Genomic DNA, 13,624 nt, shown 5'->3' on the forward strand with positions numbered 1-13,624 from the left:
CACAAGGTAGGCCTAGATGTATTTCCCTCACCACACGGTCTTTGGGCAAATAATGATGATTAAATGAATAATATGAAAGAGAATAAGGGAAAATAAGGAAATCAACTTTCAAGTGAGTTGTACAAATGTACAGACAATTCAGTGCAAATGGGGCAAATTGACAGGGTGAAAACAAGATGATTTTTGTTCTGTACTGTTATGAATGATAGAAGTGTGTCGTCTCATAAAATCTATCATATGTTAGAAACAGAAAAGCTCAAACATTTTTTATAGACAGATGCCAACAAAATATTAAATAAAACTAACAGAAACAGACATTGAAAGGGAATAAGCTCAACATTTATTGCTTTTCAGTTTGGGAAAAAAATATATAACAGCATTAACCATGTATATGAAGAGGATATCCCCAACAGGCCTTTTAACTCAGCGTATGTTCTAGTATCTCACAAGGACAGGATAAGTTGTTCCTATGTGTTTCTGATTGTAGTGGTGGCAGACGATTTCCAAGTCATAGAGGCTGAAAGAGACTCTGACTCGCTCACTGGGTGACGTGAGGAAGCACAGTGTGTAGAGGGCAAACTCAAACTCTGGGCTGACACCAATGAAAATGCTCCCTCTCGGCTTGATGCCGTTCTTCCAGCTGAAGTGCAGAGCCAGGATGTGTTTGTTCTCATCTGGCTGTGAATGACGTTGGCCATTAGTGTGTGAATGAGGAGCAATTGGGAGTTTTGCAAAACAACAAGCTCCAGCTTCAAGTTTTGGAGTCAGTGCAGTCCAGCACCATCATAAATCTAAGATGTTAGTATGACAAAGGCGCAATAGTTACATTTTAATCTCACTGAGGTCATGGATCGCATCACATTCACGCAAGCATTAATATGGTAGGAGCGGGTGCAAGTGATGGCTGATACATACTGAGCCAAGACTAAGGTTAACTGTTTATGGTTAATTAGATTAATTAAGGTTATTTTTGAATATCACCTTTATAATTAGGTCAGTCATAGATATCACAAACCTACCAGGGTGGAGTGTGCATTTACAGTGTAGCCTTTGTAGTTAATATGTCCAAGCTTCTCTTGCAAGTACAACTGAATCCAGTTGTGGAATCCAATAGTGCATCCACCTCTGGTTTCACCTACAAAGACGTGCTCAAATCCTGAAGAGTCTGGTCTTAAAGGGAGAGAGAGAGATGAAGAAAACAATGAGCCTGCCATGTCGCATGCACTCTTTCTAACTGCTGTCAAATGTATTAAACCGCAGAACAACATACCTACTCAATTTAGTGTGTGTCCTGCTGAATTAGGTGAGTTAAAGCAGGTGAAACCCTAAACTGTGCGATGTCTCTGAGCTTTGGACTTTGTCATCATTCAGGCCCTTCACTTAGGGGGGAATTTCTCCCAAATACACTACTTGTTTAAATATTTGTTTTGTCTCTTATTGATGCAAGTGATCATACCCTTTCCAAGACAGAAAATGCACCCCTGCTTTCTTAACTGGGCAGTTTAACAAGAGATTATTTCAAAATCGATGATAATGTTTATTCCTAGTTATCATGGAGCAATCAAACACTATTCTTGTCATCATAAAGCAATTCAAATTGCTTTGCCCTCTCACCATCATTTAGAAATAACTTAGCAAGTTGTTAAACAGTGATTTAGGGTGGAGTTTTGCTATAACAACTTAGTAAACCTCTGGAATACAATGCTGGAGACACTATACTGCATTTGGTGTTGAAACAAGTATAAAATCTTCCTTTTGTAATGTTATAATGATTTTGGAACTTTAAGGAACCTTTTGGACCTTTTCCTTTTTCGAGTCTCTGTACCTGCTGGATCCTTTGCGAGCATAGAGTTCAAACCAGATGCGATACAGCTGCTCCTTGAAGGCTGTCGTCTCCTCTGGGGACTTGTTCTTGCCCACTAAATATTTGTGGACAATCTGAAGCAAATTAAATTGGCAAACAGGTTAAAAAGGTTTTGGAATAACATGATTTTTTAGCTGCTTGTGTAGGTACGAGCAAGTGTGTTCTTTCAATAGGCTGCATACCTTAGAATCTGATGAATTTTCCTTAGATTTGTGTACTAGAAGTAAAACATTATGTAAAACAGAACACAGCCTAATCATGAAAGCATTGCATTTGTCAGCTGCACGTACCCATGGTAACGGAGAGAAAGCATAAGAACTAGCCATCACAGGGAACACATAAGTAAAAACACCACACTTTACTAATGTGTAGTATTTAATTAAGATGCTCTGTCCTCTGACCACCCTCGGGCAGACTAGCTATTACCTTTAGTACAGGGGTCTTTATAATGGAGTCCAGAAATTTGTGATTCTCTGCTTCCTCCTCAGGGGTCACAACCTCTGGTTCACCAGTATTGCTCTCATAATTGTCCAAGAGTGAAATAAATGCTGAAAAATCAAAGTAACAAAGTTATTTCGCATAACCACCCAGAGTATATCCTCCAAGAAAGGCTCACACTTCAGATTCTGCAGATAGTTTCTATGGTTTCCATCAAGTATGTCAAGTATGTGTAGTAGTAGAATCGTCTCTCATAATATAAAACACACCCTTGAAGCCAAGTGTTTTAGTCACTCAAAGGGTGGACATTTGCCCTCTGTATCCCTTACCTAAGAAAGTCTCTTTTTTGAAGATGGTTTCGTCGACATATGTGAACAAAGGAGAGCCAACAGCATAGTCCCCAACATTCATGCTCGACAGGTTGCCAGCTTTACCCTGGGAAAGACAAAACAATGACAAAGAAAACTACCACTGCAGAAATGGCTGGTTATAGATTCTGGTCTTATTTCTGGACATTCTGGATCTTAGGGGACTTTGCTATGTCCTGAAGCTGTCACCATTTTGTCCACATAGCCTGGCTACCCAGCTCGTATCGCCCTGTTCTTTTGTATTCACTCAGACTCATAGTCTAGACCTAGTTTCCTCCATGAAGGCCTATAGAGCATCAAATGTTCAGGTAATTCTGACTGGGTCCAGAACTACATGGGCTGGATTACAGACAAATTAATTTGCTGGAATATGTTTTGATAAACTCATGCATGAGCACATACATCAGTACTAATGATTTCTGTGAGGACAGTATGAGTCATTGAGCTAGTGTCGACAAAAGGTTCTTTTTTCCCTTCCTACAAAGACCATCAGGAGAACAATGTTCACATCTGTTCATATATATTAAATACTGAACAGACACCACAGGTCAGTTTCTCTTATCTAATGACCTTACTGTAAATGAACATACTTTAACAACACTGCAAGTGCTGTAAATGAACTGCAAGAATCTATAACTGAATCTATAACGCTGTAAATGAACTGCAAGTGAATAGCAGAAGAAAAAAATCCACTTAATAAAGTCTGTTGTTAAGATGACTCGGGAAAACCATTAGAGAGGTTATTACTTGCAGGGATATGCGATAGTCTGTCCCAGGTCTCAGACGATTGATATCATTGTCCCAGAGTTTCTGCACTATAGCAGAGAGCTCACGGTCACTTTCAGTCATGGTCTGCATGCAAAGGACACTCTATAGATGTTTGAGTTTACTGTGTTAAAAAAAAAAAAAAAATCAAGCAATCAATACAATTTTTGTCATTACATTGTCATCAGTGTTATCAAAAAGACCAGCCAGGCCAGAATATTTCAAACCATTACTGTTAACTTAAGAAAAAGCGTATTGTATTAAAAAAAAAAGCCATAAACATGCATTTTGCTTAATTCGAAAAAAACAAAAGCATATGTCAGTACAACCACAGCAATATGAGATTCAAAAAGCCCCCTTCAACATATTGGCAGGCCTAGGCCGCCTCTCTATCAGCACCGTACCGAACCAAATTCACCCACCTGAATGCGGCTGGCGAGCTGTGCCGCGGAGGAAGGTGCGGGTTCAGGCTGTAGGATGGTTCCATTGTGTTCTTGCAGGCACCGAGGCCGGGGCTCGGAAAGATTTGCGCGTGTCCTCAGAGTGCGGGGCAGCCCAGAAAGAGCCAATTTGAAAGAGACAGCCCATGTCAGCAACTCCCAAAAGGGATTAAAAGGTCCCTCTACAATAAGCAGGGGGGAAATGTGTGTGTGTGTGTGTGTAGGTGGGGTGGGGGTTGTTTTTTCCTCTCTCAGTATGAATTGCGTCCATCTAACGCTGTGTGTTATCTCCTCCCAAAGCCCCGCATTACAGCCATAACCCCACGCCATCCAGACCCAGTACTCAGACAGCAGTTGGGGGATGAAACATTCCTCGCAGGGCACTTCATAGGTTAAGCACTTTAACTGGCCTGATGGTCATTCAGGTCAAGCACATTCACTGTGTGAATAACCGATAAGAGATACTCAGTGACATCAAAGGCAGTGCGCTTAAAGCACATTCTTGAAAACATAAAGCAGCAGGAGTAAAGAGTTCCTTAGTGCTGACAAGTATGTTTACAACAGCATGTCCAGAACATGGTTTGAGCCAGCTGTCTGTTAATTAACAGTCCAGTAATAGGTCAGCAGTATAAATTATAGGTGTGAACACAAAGCAAATTTCCAGAGCTTTGTAGAGGACAACTCCAGTTCATCAAAATTCAGTGGAGGGTTAGAGGCATATATTCCATCAAAATAGTGAACATTTTATTAGTGACCTGATTACAGTGAACGTCTTATTACAAGTATTCATTCAACCTGTAAATCAAAACATAATGAGCAGACTGGATCCTTCTAGTTTCTGTTGGCCGGCTTATTTGGCTTAAACACAAGATAACACCATAAACAGGAGTACAGTGAACGCTGATCTACTGTAGGATTTTCCGAGGTGCCCAACACTCTGCATCCTCAACATGAACACCACTAAACAGATTAAATTACTTAAAAGTCTTCAAAACGGTCCCCCCTGAATGACGGTTTTCAAGCAGGAAAAAAAAAAACAAGCACCACTGTTAAGTCCACTTCACTCAAAAATTGGCCTGATCCTCATTTCTAAACACATGGGCAGGGGCCATTTTGAAAGAGTGAAAAGTTCAAAAAATAAATAGTGAAAGGTTATTCTGCTTTGGATCCTAGAAGCAACAGAGCAGGTAGATAAGAAGAGACAAAGTACATTGGGTGAAATCCAATGAGATGGTGGGCCCCATTTCACTCATCTTCGTCGCTCCAGAGTTCGTCCTCTTCGCCCACACCCAAGAACAACCTAGAACACACATAATAATTATTCTAGACACATGAAACAGACACTGTCCCTAATGTACGCTCTTAAACAGCAGTGAATTATGCCACTTCCAGTCAACTCTATTAGAAGTGATGAGTCTAAACTCAAACTCACTAACAAAAAGGTATGCTATGGGAAAGTTAGTGTGTCGTTCAAATATCGCTCCAAGGTTGACGCCCACTATAACTCGGTTTGCAACAGTTAGGGTCCTTAGATAATCCTAAAATATGAAACCCCTCCTTTAGCTAAGCCTGAGAAACTAGGAGTATCGGCTGTCGTAAATCCCATCTGGGGAGGCCTGAGTGCAGGATGTGTGCGTGCAGAATGCCGAGTGAGCACAGAGGTGCTTACTGGTTGAAGCAGGGCATGTTGGGGTTGTTGAAGTGGCTGTATGGGTTGACCCTGGAGAGAGGAGCAAGGCAGATCCAGCAGAAGTGCTGCCGGCAAGAGGTGCATGTCATCTTGTTGCAGCCTTGGGTCTTCTGCAGAGCCGAGGAGACAGACAGGAGCACAGGAGCCATGTTAAGACAGTAGGACTTAATAGGACAGTAGGGCAACAAACTCAATAAGCCTATTAGCCAGTAGCTAGCTCATCTTAACAATTGACCCTTTAGCATGGTGGGCCTGAGCTGCTGACCTGAATGTGGGTGCCGCAACGAGGGCAGTTCTTGCAGTTCTCCTCCAGCCACTTCCTGCTGAAGGATTCCTCCACGGCACGGTGGATGACCTGCTTCCCATAGCGCTGCTCCAGGAAGCGTTTTTCCTCCTCACTGCCAGACACGTACTCCTCCTGCAGGCTCTGGAGCTCATCTGAGAGAGTGGGTTGATTGTTATGAGACTTCAAATCGAAATGGTAAATCAATGTCCTTCTATATAATAGGAAATCTGCACAGCAGCCCGGAGTGTATTGCAGGGCTTCAAAAGAAATGGTGTTAGCAGCGGTCTGCTTTTCCATCTGATCTCTACTGCATCATATGGTGCAATATCACACAGTCATTACAGACAGGATTGTAAAACTTGATCTAAAATACTCAATCATATCAATTCAATCATATTACAAATGTGTGCATCATATTTACTCTTGTACGAATGCAGACATTGGACACTGGCACATTGGAATGGTAAGAGATGATCTCTTACCAAGGATGTTTGGATGAAATTTTATCCATTTCTTTTTTTACTCCAGAATAGTTAAATAATAAAGGTTTTTGCTACACTGGCTACATAAATTCTTCCACTGAGAAAACATCCATGAAACAATCTTAAATTACAAAAGTAAAAAAAAGGCATTCTTAAAATGTGCATTTGATCATTTACGTCACTAACTGTTTGCCACATGAATGTGTCCTGAAATCCTTATTGTCCCTTTTGTTCACATATATGCAACAAATTTGACAAATTTTCTTCTCTGTGGTAGCAGCCAGTTTGCTACAGCTGCACTAGACAGTGACTGGTTAAGAATTAGCCTGGAGAACTTTTCAGTGCTCCGTAATGTGCCCCTAGCTGTGGCTTACCGACAGTGGGCAGGCAGTGGGACAGACCATGGTAAGCGCGCTTGCACAGTGTGCAGAAAGCGTAGCGGCAGGAGGGACAGAGGCCCATGGTGGCGTCCGGCTCCAGCATAACGGGCGCGCAGCAAGTGTTGCGTGGGCAGTACACCACGTCCGCCATCAGGTCCAGGCTCAGCTGCAGGAGGAGGCGGTCGTAGCGGGCGAACTCATCCTCCCCGACCAGAAGCTTCACCTGTCAGCGAGGCAGGCTCAGGTCAGGCCCTCGCCTCAAAGGCCTTTAAAATTTCGCTCAAGCAGCTGGCCTGAAAACCCACTTTGTTATAGAGTCTGTTTGCCTGTAATGGATTTCCCATACAAGTGCCATTATTGGGATGGTGAAAATGATCAATGTGCTTAACTTCTTAGTATGCTCATATCAATATAAAGGCGCTATATGCTGCATATGGCAATAACTGCAACAGCTCAATGGTAAATACCAATCCCGATATACTTTCAAACACTGGAGAGACATATCAGTGAGGTCATATTTATCTAAGCCTTTGTTTGTTTTATGATTGTTTGAAGCTCCACTTGACACACACCCACACTCAGCTAATAGAAAATACCTGTGAAGGAGTGGCCACGGAAGTACACTTTGGCTCAGGGCAGTTAAGGCACTGTACTTTTCCATCTCGGATCTGGATCTCAAAGTACTCCTTCATGCAGGCCTTGCAGTAGACGTGCTGGCACTCCTTGAAGAGCATGCAGCTGGAGCCAAGCTTCTCCAGGAAACAGATGCTGCAGCAGAACAGTCTGCTGTCAAAGACCTTCTGCCGCTGTGCCTCGTCGAAGTCCAGCAGCTGAGGCAGCAGGTCAGCACGGGGGTCCACCTCCAGCACGGCCCGCGGATCTGCCTCTGTCGGCCTCCTCTTGTCTCCACCGGCACCCTCGCCTCGCTTCACTGGGTGGGGCAGGCCTGCACTGGCCCCACCAAGCTCCCCTCCCCCGCCCCTGCTGAGGATCTCCAGGGGAGAGTGGAGGCCAAGGAAGTCAAGAGCCTCCTCCTTGAGGAACTGGATCCAGGTAAAGAGCACCACACTGCCCTGGTTCTCCTCCCACAGTTCGTCCAGTCGCTTGCACAGTGCTGTCAGCTGAGGGGCGGGTGGTGGCGAAGGGAGGAAGGGTGGAGAAAGAAACTCAGGCAACGAAGGGAGTCGGGCAGTTGAATCTGGCCCTGGAAGCCTCTTTATTTGAAATTCTGTCTTTATAAGTCCCCATTGTGTAACAAGCAAACACTTCAGTGTGGCTAGACAAGTCACTTTGCTCTAGACATGGTCTGAATTCTAGAGTCTACAAATGACTCTGTCACACAATAAAATGTCAAACAGCTGTACCACTCAGCTGTACATAATAACCAAAAAAGATAAATGCTCTGGATAGCTGTAAGTGTCCTCAAAGCTCTGGATAGTTTGATGTGTCCTCACCTGGAGTCTTGAAAGCCATTTGGAGCTCAGCATAAAAACAGGTGCAGATGAGGAAGGGTAATCCGTAGGGAGCTCAAAACTCAGGATCAGGGGGGGTAAGAAGGATACTTCATATTCCATGCATTTCTCTCCTGTCCACAAAGATTGAAACAAGCTCAGTTAAGAAAGTGCAAACTAATGGAAAATTACGAACATGTTTAGACACTAGCGTGAACCTAATGCCACATCACCATTAACCAGCAGCTTGAAGTCTGGGGGAAGCTTGAGACACAGATGGATCTCGCCTTCACGCCCCGTTTCCGCCCGACGAAACTCCTCTTCATCATAAATACTCGCTAGGGCCAGCAGTTCATCGTCTTGGGCTTCCTGATCCTCCGACATTTGAACATTCCTGAAGGGAAAAAAAAGGTTTTCTACAACTAAAACTATGAGCCTTTGTATCCTATTACAACAGACCCCAGGACTAAGATAAACTGGGCGGATCACAGATCAAAAAGCTACATGAAATCAATTACCGCTTGAACATATGAAGGGCTTAGTCTGACAATAGTCATGCATTGTCCACTACATCTCAAAAAATACACTACATCTCAAAGTTACTGCATAGATATACATTTTTTATAAGTTCACCAGAATGGGGTTGTATGCTTATAGGTACACCAAATTTACAAATCTTTACAAGTACAGAAATGTATTTTTAAATGGGCCCCTGCAGCATCAGACAATTGATAGTTTATGAAAAAATATATAATCAGTGTTTTCTCCCTCACAGGTACAGTATCTTTGTGTTCTTAGGAAACAACTGAAATGTTATTCTGTTAAAGCTTGATAAAGTTGTAATAACTATGGAATGGACTGTATTACATTTCAGTCTATTACAGTGAAATATTATGCATTATATTGCTCTCACTGTATACAAATCAAGAAATGGATCCCCCCCCCCCCCCGAAATTGTACTTCTGAGAATTCGCTATTAACACATACGAAATACTTCAAGGGCGTGCAAATCTTTATCAGCTTGTTACGCTCGTGTTTACATACAGTAATACTGTAAAACAAGACCTTTAGGTTCAAGTGTCCTCAGGTTGGAATCTATTGCATCATGCGTCTGGAGGTGCACTAGTAATTATAGCATCGCTGCAATGTTAAAAGAAAATATCTAGCTAGGTAACGCTAGCTATAATGACGCTGCACTTTGGCCATCCCTAGGAAACTTTATTATATTCAGAACCTTGGTGTTATGAATTCATTGATTTAATCACGATTTCACTTCTTACCTAACCTAGCCAGCTAGCGTTGGCTAACTTTCACGCTCATTGGCTTGTGTTAATTTAGGGCATGCAAGTAAAGAAACTTTAACATAGGCTAGATTTCACGCCTGACAGAAATGACAGCCATCACTTCGGTATCAAAACGTCATCTAGTTAAACATAATTTAGCTAGCAACCTAGCGTTAGCTAACTAGTTATTCTACTGCTAAAATATGTTTCGCAGAGTCCGAGCGTAGCAAGCTAGCTAGTTTTGGTCGAGATTTGTTAAGCACCTTGTCTAGTTAACCTAGCAAGTATGTGTCGTTATATTTAAGAGCGCTATCAACAAGAGCTGTAACGTTAGCTTGATACTGTTTACTGGGTAGGTTAGCAAGCTAACAGTGTAAAAGAACTCACTAAATTAGTAAGCCACGAACGTAAGTCATTAACGTTAGTACGCTGGCCAAAGGCCGGCTTTCTGTTAACGTTAGCTAGTGAGCTGTCTAAAAAGGTTCGCTCGCAAACTAGCATAGCCATTCTGGCTATAGCAACCTACCTGGGTAGTATCCCACTCCTTATGCGCAGTGAATCAGTTCAGCTTGCTTTCTGTAAGTTTATAACTGGGTAATTAGGACATATCCCTTTGTTGGAGTACCTAAAATGTAGCCAAACCGATTCAACAAGATACTTTGCAACTGTTAAAAAAAGAATAAAAGAGGTTGAACAAGTGAAATGACGGTGTGTCCCTTATCTTGTACCACGTGACAATCGTGGTCAGAAAAGACGGGATTGCCTGGAGAAAATTTCCCGGAAAATACATCAAAAAGCCATGTTTTCTAAAGCTCATGTCCTATAAAAAATTATGTAAATAAATATGGTGTGAGAAAAACATCGTCATTAGCTTGTAGATACAGGTGGGACTACACGTGTGCTACAAACGGACCTGATTTTCATTTATTCGTTCTGTCACTTTGCTGTTACGTCAAAGGTGGCTCGCCTTTGAATTGCGTTTTCACAAAACCACTTTATTAGTGCATGTATGTTCATTGCGTTGTTTCAAACTTAAGAGCAGAACTCCTAAAGCGCCTGGGGAAACATTACATATTTCAAAAGTAATGGTCTGTAATCATCCTAAATATTTCAGCTCATCAAAGTTGAAAGCATAAATACTCTGCAACTCAATTATATACAGCCTTTTTGCTTCTTATGGAAAAGCAAGGTTGGACACTTTGCACCTCACACGAATTCTAGGTTGTTCTTTTTTTTTTACCTTCAAAATTGCAATGGGCATTTAAAGAATTCATTCCCGTGTTCCAAAAATGGTTTATTAACTTTTTGTAAGTGGTGAAAAAAAGACACCAAGTAGATTTCTTCCATTCACACTGGCTTCGGCGTGGAAATACAAAAACTACAGGTTTTCCAGAAGGCAACCATACACAAGTATTTGCCATAAAAGTATGTGCCTTTTACAATGAAATACTGCATAACAGTAAATGCTGTCTACTTCAACACACAGTGGACATTTAATACCCATCTTGGTCTTAGTGAACTACCATTTTGTTTTTCATTGCTCTTCTACTTTACTTCACCTTTTCCTTTTTAGACATGAACGAACCTTAAGTGGCAGCTCACTAATCCCAAAGCAACTTGTCCTAAAAGCCAAGAGAGTCCTCAAACAGAGAGGGAAAAGAAAAGATAGCAGTGGCTCCTAGTTTCTAAGTACCTTAAGAATTGATGTTCCAGAAGGGGTTTCCACAGCTATGGACATTTTAAAGCAACACAGAGACGAAGTTCCCATCCTCCACACAAAATTGTTCTTTAATATGAAGAGCCCATTGGATGCGCATAAGTGCCATCTTTTTTATACAACAAAAACAAATGCTAAATAAACAGGCCATAAACGGCGAGTTCACAAGTATTTGCAGGAGCAACAGGATCACTGAAGAAAAAAAAAAAAAAAACCTAAACAAACAAACAAAAAAGGTCAAGCCGAAATGCTAACTTTAGCTTTTTTCAGTCCGTTTTTGGAGGCGTGAGATCGGCAGGCTGAGAGAAGCGGGTGGGGAGGGGACGACACTAAGCGTTAGTCAATATCCATCTCAGACAGCTTGGCCTCTGCAGATTCTGGGGCAGACAGGTCCTTGCCTTCCTCGGGGCTGCAGGGCTGGGCCTCCGATTTCTCCTGTCCATTGACTGGGCCATTCTGTTCAGGTTCTTTCTCCTCCTTAGGTGGCTCCACTTTGGGCTTGGGCTTGGAGAGAGTGGGGTTGCAAGCGGAGTACACTTCCTAACCAAGGAACAAATAAATAGGTTTAGAAAACTGAGGACGACTAATAAACCAAATTTGGCCAGGTGCTATAAAGCATCAGTGAGAATTTCAGCGACAAGACCTTGAACTTCAGCTCCTTGTTGCTTTTATTTCTGATCCATTCCAATCAGAACCTAATTAATTTGTCTAGCGGCCATACCTTAGTTTTGGCTTGAATTTCACGAACTTTGACCACAGGTTCCTGCGTAAGGCTCCGTTTCATTTGTTCATTCATTTTGCTGTTCATCCAGTTCATGCCATCATTCACCTGCTTTTCCACCTTCATGACCTCCAATTCGTCCAAATGATCATAGAGTTCATCCTGAAAAATTGGGGCAAGAGTTGGTCATAAGCGCATATGGTAAACATACTTTCCGGCTTTGTAACATATTGGGGAATTGTACATTGTGACTAGAAAGTAGCTGTTACCTTTGCTTTGTAAGCTTCCAAAATCTTCATATACTGCTGGATTTGTTTTCCAAGTTCATCGAAAGCTTTTGGTCTCTCTTCTGCTTCCAGTGCCCTTTCCTGGATGGGCTGCCCCAGTTTCTATGGAAAAGAAAAAGGAGCGAGAGGGAGATTAAGCTTTTTTTTTTGTGTATCTGATTTTTTAATTTTGATCCAATTCATTAATTCACATTTACCTTCAGCTCTGATAGCTTATCAATGTACACTTGTTTCTGTTGGTCCTCTCCTTCTTCATACAACCAGTTTTCCACATCCTCAAGTTTTAGAGCGAAAGCATCTCGATCCTGGACAAATAAAAATCACATGGGTTATTGCTTCAGTACTGTCTGCTGAGACCAAGCATCTGTTTACAAATGGTCCCATTTGTAAAACACTTTTTCTCTAGGGCTGGCATTAGGGAACATTTATACTGTTATAGACCATGCATTTGCTGCATTTACCCCATTACGGACTACACATATAGAGACAACCACAGTGCATGGACTTACTTCCTCACTGACAAACTTCTCAAGTGCGCCGTGCAGCTTCTCTCTCATCTCGTACACATACTCCTCCACACCGTTCTTGGCATCGTTCCGCTCTTTCTCCAACTTGTCCTGCATGATCATCTTTCCCTGCGGTGAGAACACAAACCTCAGATGACAGATGGAATCCAACGGGAGTGGGGATGGGGGAGTGTTTTGTTGTTTTTCTGTCTACAACGTAGGGCTGGTCTTTAATAACCCCAGTTGCAAAATGTAACACAAGGTTCCTGGAAGAATTACGCAGGCTACATTCACCAATACGCTGAAGCTGCCTTTAAATATAAACTTTCTGAATTTGAAAGCATAGACAAATTACATGGAAAACTAAGGAGAGAAACCTGCCATGAGGTCCTCTAGATTTTTGCACTGAATTATATAAACCCCAACTGTTTGTTCTGTCTCTTTATAGTACCTCATTCTCAACAAACAGATTGAGCATGTCATTCGCAAGCTGCCAGTGTAGGCTGTTCTCTATGGGCAGGTCCACTGTCTTTGTCTTCACTTTGGCTTTCTTGGCTTGTGGGGGCTGGTCAGGCCTCTTTTCCTTTTCTTTGTTCTCCTCCGTCGAGGTCTGAAATGGATTATCATCATCATCATTTCAGTCGTCACACGAGCTGCTTTAAAGCCTTCAATGCAGAATGGTTGAGACTTAATGTTTTGGACCGGTTCAATATGTGCTGAAACATACTTTAACTATAGTGTCAAGACAGGGTTTCCTGTACAATCATCAGTCACTCTTCTGACTGAGTGTAATAACTGATCCAACAACCAGTATTTATACTATAGGCAGAGTAAATGGACTCCATTTCTTGCACGAGCTGTGTTAAGCCTATGATTCTAGTTTGACTAGGATCAGAGAATAATCCATTTTAAATATGAGAAACACCCTTTGGTGATAGTTGTCCAT

General features: G+C 42.1%; 3 protein-coding genes across 3 annotated transcripts in view; all 3 read right to left on the reverse strand.

Annotated features, from left to right (window-relative positions):
• Nucleotides 1–359: 359 nt before the first annotated feature.
• On the reverse strand, nucleotides 360–4,149 carry endou2 (endonuclease, polyU-specific 2). Its single transcript, XM_027020751.2, has 7 exons — nucleotides 3,858–4,149; nucleotides 3,418–3,559; nucleotides 2,632–2,737; nucleotides 2,291–2,412; nucleotides 1,826–1,938; nucleotides 1,020–1,170; nucleotides 360–678 (listed from the first exon to the last, which is right to left on the reverse strand). Exons 2-7 carry the CDS (start codon nucleotides 3,526–3,528, stop codon nucleotides 436–438), a joined length of 846 nt encoding a protein of 281 aa, XP_026876552.2. The 5' UTR covers nucleotides 3,529–3,559; nucleotides 3,858–4,149; the 3' UTR covers nucleotides 360–435.
• A 448-nt stretch (nucleotides 4,150–4,597) lies between these two features.
• rnf14 (ring finger protein 14) lies at nucleotides 4,598–10,242 on the reverse strand. The gene is made up of 8 exons (XM_027020764.2): nucleotides 9,974–10,242; nucleotides 8,398–8,558; nucleotides 8,168–8,298; nucleotides 7,310–7,834; nucleotides 6,708–6,936; nucleotides 5,831–6,003; nucleotides 5,545–5,675; nucleotides 4,598–5,175 (listed from the first exon to the last, which is right to left on the reverse strand). The coding sequence occupies exons 2-8, from the start codon at nucleotides 8,546–8,548 to the stop codon at nucleotides 5,121–5,123; spliced, it is 1,395 nt and encodes a 464-aa protein (XP_026876565.1). The 5' UTR covers nucleotides 8,549–8,558; nucleotides 9,974–10,242; the 3' UTR covers nucleotides 4,598–5,120.
• Nucleotides 10,243–10,720: 478 nt separating this feature from the next.
• hspa4a (heat shock protein 4a) overlaps nucleotides 10,721–13,624 on the reverse strand; it is a 29,647-nt gene continuing 26,743 nt past the window's right edge. Inside the window, exons 14-19 of the mRNA XM_035527352.1 lie at nucleotides 13,130–13,288; nucleotides 12,682–12,807; nucleotides 12,370–12,477; nucleotides 12,155–12,274; nucleotides 11,886–12,047; nucleotides 10,721–11,704 (exon numbers count right to left, since the gene is read on the reverse strand). Of these exons, the coding sequence (XP_035383245.1) occupies nucleotides 11,501–11,704; nucleotides 11,886–12,047; nucleotides 12,155–12,274; nucleotides 12,370–12,477; nucleotides 12,682–12,807; nucleotides 13,130–13,288 (879 nt within the window). The 3' untranslated portion in view covers nucleotides 10,721–11,500. The remainder of the gene's footprint in view (nucleotides 11,705–11,885; nucleotides 12,048–12,154; nucleotides 12,275–12,369; nucleotides 12,478–12,681; nucleotides 12,808–13,129; nucleotides 13,289–13,624) is intronic.

This window comes from Electrophorus electricus, chromosome 6, assembly GCF_013358815.1.
Source record: "Electrophorus electricus isolate fEleEle1 chromosome 6, fEleEle1.pri, whole genome shotgun sequence".
Lineage (NCBI taxonomy): Eukaryota > Metazoa > Chordata > Actinopteri > Gymnotiformes > Gymnotidae > Electrophorus > Electrophorus electricus.

What these genes read in the sequence shown, in the direction of transcription:
- endou2 (XM_027020751.2), bottom strand. Translation starts at nt 3,528, where the DNA reads ATGCAGACCATGACTGAAAGTGACCGTGAGCTCTCTGCTATAGTGCAG. An exon ending in ACTATCGCATATCCCTGCAA is followed by an intron (nt 2,738 to 3,417) that starts GTAATAACCTCT and finishes TGTCTTTCCCAG; the next exon opens with GGTAAAGCTGGCAACCTGTC. An exon ending in TAAATGCACACTCCACCCTG is followed by an intron (nt 679 to 1,019) that starts GTAGGTTTGTGA and finishes CGTCATTCACAG; the next exon opens with CCAGATGAGAACAAACACAT.
- rnf14 (XM_027020764.2), bottom strand. Translation starts at nt 8,548, where the DNA reads ATGTCGGAGGATCAGGAAGCCCAAGACGATGAACTGCTGGCCCTAGCG. An exon ending in GTTGCGGCACCCACATTCAG is followed by an intron (nt 5,676 to 5,830) that starts GTCAGCAGCTCA and finishes TCGGCTCTGCAG; the next exon opens with AAGACCCAAGGCTGCAACAA. An exon ending in AACATGCCCTGCTTCAACCA is followed by an intron (nt 5,176 to 5,544) that starts GTAAGCACCTCT and finishes TGTGTGTTCTAG; the next exon opens with GTTGTTCTTGGGTGTGGGCG.